Source organism: Alligator sinensis, unplaced genomic scaffold, assembly GCF_000455745.1.
Source record: "Alligator sinensis unplaced genomic scaffold, ASM45574v1 scaffold1244_1, whole genome shotgun sequence".
Lineage (NCBI taxonomy): Eukaryota > Metazoa > Chordata > Crocodylia > Alligatoridae > Alligator > Alligator sinensis.
This window is the reverse complement of record NW_005842591.1, coordinates 46,548-52,038: the sequence shown is the minus strand read 5'-3', so window position 1 is coordinate 52,038 and position 5,491 is coordinate 46,548. Positions and strand designations below refer to the sequence as shown.

Genomic DNA, 5,491 nt, shown 5'->3' with positions numbered 1-5,491 from the left:
GTGGTTTCTCCATTCCTTGAGGTTATCAGATCAAGGCTTGATGCTTTCCTGGAGGATGTGCTTTAGCCAAGCAGGAGGGATTGGGCTCAGTGAGGGGGAGTGGGTAGGGTTTATGGGCCTGGGTACATGGGAGCCCAGACTGGATGAGCTAACGGCCTAGTAGTTTATAATCCATTCCCAAAACCTTGAGTTGCCTGTATACCAGGCCCCATTTGCTCTGTGGCATGCTAGGACCAAATTCCCAAGCAATATGAATAGAGTCTGTCGTTGTGAAATACCTTTCATTCCCATTTTGCTCCCCTTCACATGCAGGACTATAGCATAGGGTTGAAAATATTGTTCACTGATGTAAAATGTACCAATGATGTGTTGTTCCAGGCTGCCTGCACACTCAGGCACTTATTTACATTGCATTATTTTACATTGTGGTCATGTTTTTAAGATCATCTCTGCAACCATAAGGTCAAGAGACTAGACGGAGATTCTCAAAGGCTGAAAGGATAGGCAGGTGACCAACTGCCATTGAAAATCGGTGGATGCCAAGCAAGAATTTATGCCTCTGATCCAGTCTGACCCATTTCTAGACTCTCTGTTGAGGGTCACAAGGTAAAATATTGGTGCTTCTTGCTGTCAACAGGCAATTGAAGCATTTCAGTTTCTGGCTGGAGTGGGGCCTGCCTTTGGGTGAGTGCCCCACTTACGATGGAAGCAGTGCTCCACCGTCTCTGCCTACAATATAGTCATCTGGGATGTTTCTGGTGGGAACGCAGCTCAGAAGTTCATAACTCCCTATAATTTTATGGGGGGAAATGGTCAAAAACTTTTCAAAAAACTGAAATATGCCCTGTTTTTGTCCACTGGATTACAGAACTGTCCTCTGGGTAGAGATGGCACTGGAAAAGCGGCTGAAAAGGAATGTCTGAGGCAGTCAGGGGCTCTGATAGATATTATTGGGTTTAATTCAGCAAAGCACACAGGCAAGTACTCTGAATAACGCATGTGCAAAAGCTCTCTCCAGAATTAGGGCCATAACGTGAAGCGGGGTGCCTGCACCTGAAGGCACGTCTACACCCCAGAGAGGCTTATCCAAGCAGCAGCATGCTCCGATGTGCAGGGCTGCAGGGCACAGGCACCTTCGAACCCTCTGCTACCAGTTGGAGGCAGCCTGCCCGGAGCGGCATGGTGGGCATCGCTGCCCGGCACACTGCATTTGCAGTGTTACTTGCCCTTTTCCCATACGTGAATGGGGCCAGTCCCCTGCAGGATCCTACCCGCTATCACTGGGCTCCCAGGGCAGGGCTGGAAAGGCAAGTCTTTAATAACAAGCTATGGGGAATTAAGCAGGGACGGGACACCTGCTCCGACTTGGTCCTCTCATTTCCAAGGAGCCGTGCTGTCCCGACAGCTTGAGCACAGGTACGAGGGCTCTTACCTTGGTAGGAATGACCAGCGGGAGAGGGAGAAGCACTATAGGTGTCAGCAGTACGATCAGGTAATTCCTGTACGCCAGGATCGTTCTCCCCAGGGTTGCCATGGTGCTGGTGCGCGCCCTGTGCAGAAGGGTGCACAGGTCTGTTCTTGGGCTTTATATAAGGGCTGTGAAGCAATCACCATTGACCCCAGCAGGTGGGGTGTTGTTTTTGGAACCGCAATCAGTGTGAAAGGAGAGAACAAGGAAGAACAGACCAGGAACTTTCTGAAGACAATCCTTCGGATGCTTGGTTAATGCAGCAGAGGAGTTAACTCCTTGTGCGCAAACAGCCCCACTTCGCTGCACAAGAAGCGGGGCCACAGGCCCAGCCCTGGGTCCTGCAGCAAGACATTTTGTGCTCATTCTTTTGCTGGCAACTGAAGTACAGCAAAAGGCTGGTAAAAGGGGTATGCCGCGCAGGAAAACGTCTTGCCTTGGAAGGGAGAAGGAATAGCCTTGGGCAAGGGAAGACTCTTCCTCATGCGCTCAGCTCAGAAGAATGGTTTGTTCTTAAAAATGCTTAGAAGGATTACAGAACGTGGCTGTGAGTCGTGCTCCACGTGCGCTTGGGAGAGGATGTAAACGCGATGCTCTTCCTCTGACAGTTTAAGGCAGGTGTGATCTGCAGGGCTCTGGGGACAGACAAAATCACTGGGGCCAAACTCAGGTCACCAGAAACCCATCCCTCCCTCTCCAGGAATGGTATCTCAGCCCAGAGCCTGGCAGCAGAAGCAGGGAGGTGCCTAAGGCCTCCTACACACCAGTGCTGTGCACTTCCCCACCAACCCCTGGGGTCCATACGTGGCAGTGCTGCAGCCTTCCCAGTGTGGCAACTGCCTGCGAGGTTGGGGGCTAGAGGGCATCACCTTCCCACTCCCTCTCCCCCTGAGCCTGATGGGCCCAGGAAGGGTTTGGCCACGGTGCAGTGAGCTGCCCTCAGGGGTCCTGCTTTGCATCTCTGCTGCCACAGACCTCGGAGTGCAGCCTTGGCACCTTGAAGGACTGAACAGGCATTCGCCACTAGCCAGGGCTGTCAGGACATTGAGAGCACCAGGCTTTCGAGAGGCTTCCAAGATGCAAGCAGAGAATGGCCCGAGCCCTTGCAGTTCAGTGACCAGGAGGGAATGTTTTATGACCGTAGCATGGGACAGTGACGCGGTGACAATCACGGTGCAGGAAGCTGTCATACCATGCTAAACTGGAGCAGCTTGTGCCAACACGGCAACAAGAGCAAATGGCACCAGAGACCCAGGCAGGGGTGAATGGGATAGATGCTGTTGACCTGCCGGGTCTTCATGCACTCGAACGCTTCCAGCCTTCAGCGCTTCCTGCACCAGGCCTGCATGGGTCCTTGTTATAAATTCATGAAGGTTGGGGACGTGAGCAGTTGAGCTTCTGAGTCAGCAGCTGGAGTGAGTCATACAGGTATCTGCTGATTGTTGGTAGGTTTTGCAAACATACATTTCCTCAGGCAATAAGGACAGTGTCTTGTTGCCAGCCTTGGCCATTTGCAAGGGGCTTAGGCCCAGCTGCAGAAGTGTGGCTAAGCAGAAGGCCCCAGAGCCCGTTTTGGAGTGATTGTAGCGTGAACTGTTGCAGAAGTGACAAGTAGCTTGGTCAGCAAAGTGAAAGAAGCCGCCTCGGTGTCTGTCTAAACGCAGTTAAACAAAGCACAAGGCCTGAAAGGAGACATTGTAAGGGAAGGCAATACATTATATAATCCCGATACACTGTATCATAGCTTTAGTTTAAAATGTTAATAGTGTTGATTGATGTATCCAGTGTTATTTTGCTTTAAGAAATACAGTTTTGTTAATTTGTAAGAACAAAAGCAGCCTTGCCAGAAAGCCCCCACAAACGAAGGTAAAGGAGAACCAAGCCAGTGTTAAACAGCGTTCCACAATGGGGAAGGAAAAGGGAGAAGAAACCCTCCCTGTTACTTCCCCAAGACACGCATCCCAACTCAGTGACAGTGTCCAAGTCCACGAGAGATCCATCTGGTTCGGTCCAGTTCCAGAAGTTTCAGTGAAACTAATTTAAACAAAACCAATCTGAGATCATGTATCAAATATCAGAACCAGCCACCTATAAATATTGGGCATAGGCTGGAGGGAAATTTAGAAAACTCAGCAAATTCAAGAAAACCTGCTGCCAATCTGTGTGCCACCCTCCTCCCTGCTCTCCCCAGCTGGTACAGGTGAGTCGTGCTGTCCCAGGGAGCCAGATAGACTTCGGGATAAATGTTTGTTTTTACCTTTTAATGTGCAAGCAAATAAAAAGTTGGGTTGTAAACCTGTTTTTGCCTCTTTTATCACTAGCCTACCCACAAGGTTACCTGCAATCTGGGTAACCATCTACAGAAATTAAGCCACAATGGGCTGGATTTGCTACTGGTTATAAACCAGCGTAGCTGAATGTGTAGTGGCACAGCTGTGCACTGGCAGAGACTTTGGACCGGCTTCTGTTCAACTAACATTACATCCCAGCAGGTTCAGGTCTGAAATCTGGATCCGGGCACAACCTTCACTGCAAGCTGGACCTGAGGCAGAGGTTCAGGCTTGGGCCCAGGGTCACGGGCTGTGGCTGTTTTTGCACAGACAGTGCTCCAGAGATACTGGAAGGAAAGTGGTTCTGGTGACGACAGCCTGATTTTTACTAAGGGTTCACAGGAAGAAAGGAAGACAGTGTTGCCCTCGGGAGCGTTGAGGGGGCTGCGTTAGTGAGACTGAGGATAAAGTAACAAAAAGGTGCCCAGGATCTGGACCATAAGCAGCAAAGTGTCCCCATGTGAAGCTGTCTCAACCACCCACAACCTTTTTCTCTGAGAGCCGGTCTGCACTGCAGCCTAGATCCTGTAGTGAAATGGTGGGATTAGGAGCCCGGGGAATAAACCCCTGAGCTTCACAGGAGGAAGGTGTTAAATAATTGCAAAATGTCGTTACCTGGGACAGCTGTGCTCTCGCCGGACAGGTGACAAGGCCAAGGTGAGAGCGCTCTGGAAGGAATCAGCAGGTGACCTGTTCCTGCTTGAGTTACTTTGGGGACCCGTGTTCCCAGTAATTGTAATGGATTGCATTTCCCAAGCTTGAATTTCTCAGGAAACACGGTGGTGGTTTGTATAATATAGACAAAAGCCGCTTCACTTGGATTAAAAATTAATCTAATTGGGCTGGGCACTGGGAAGGGGCCTCAAGGACTGGGCAGAATTGATTTCAGTTCAGTTTGGGTTCCTCCACAGTAATAACCATAAATAAGGGGCAGGTATCTAATTGTACAAAGGGGCATTGTTACCAAACTAAGAGTCCATAATGGAAAAGGGATGTTTTTCTAGAAAACAGTCTCATCCAGGAACAGTTGATAACAGCAATTAAAGTTAATAACAGTGCTCTCATTAGGAAACCACGACAAAATCTGCAATTAGGAAAATATTGTCCTGGAGCCCCTGCTCCAGCTGACCGGCGCTCTGCACAGGATCCAAGGGGGGTGCATGCACGCACGGCTGCTTCAGGTTGTCCTGCTCCCTTACCACCCTCCAGCCATCCTCAGCCCCTGACTTCATTTCTGTCAGACTACCCAGGTTCTCATGTCTCTGGTGGCAATGCGGATGGAGTGGGGCCACAAGCAGAAGGTAACATAAGAATGGTGATGGGGGCTCTTCGCTTGCAAAGCACCCAGGCTCAGCAGCTGGTAAACTGGGGTTGCAGCTGTCTTCAGCTACCAGAGCTCCCCCTGAACTCCAGACTGTGCCTTCAGTTCAGGACCTGCGTATGTAAGAGGAAAGATTAGATCTTTATCCCCATTATTCTACCTTGTACTTCTAGTCCGTAAGCCTAAAACCATGCTCTTATTCCCAGGCCTTTGTGGGCAGCAGGAAGGTCTGTTCCCAGCCGCAGACAGAAGTGACTGGGCAAAGTGACCCGGTTTTTCCTCCCTTGCCTCTCCCGTAGCAGCTCCGCACTCAGCAGTCCATTTCCAACCTCCTACTCACACAGGTGCCTTCAAAGCTCTGGGCAGCAGGAA

The 5,491-nt window shown here is 50.3% G+C and overlaps 1 protein-coding gene across 1 annotated transcript in view; it reads right to left on the bottom strand.

The window, feature by feature from the left end:
• SLC13A2 (solute carrier family 13 member 2) overlaps positions 1-1,545 on the bottom strand; it is a 15,484-nt gene extending 13,939 nt beyond the window's left edge. The window contains exon 1 of the mRNA XM_006032858.3: positions 1,433-1,545. Within this exon, the coding sequence (XP_006032920.1) occupies positions 1,433-1,534 (102 nt within the window). The 5' untranslated portion in view covers positions 1,535-1,545. The remainder of the gene's footprint in view (positions 1-1,432) is intronic.
• Positions 1,546-5,491: the final 3,946 nt, after the last annotated feature.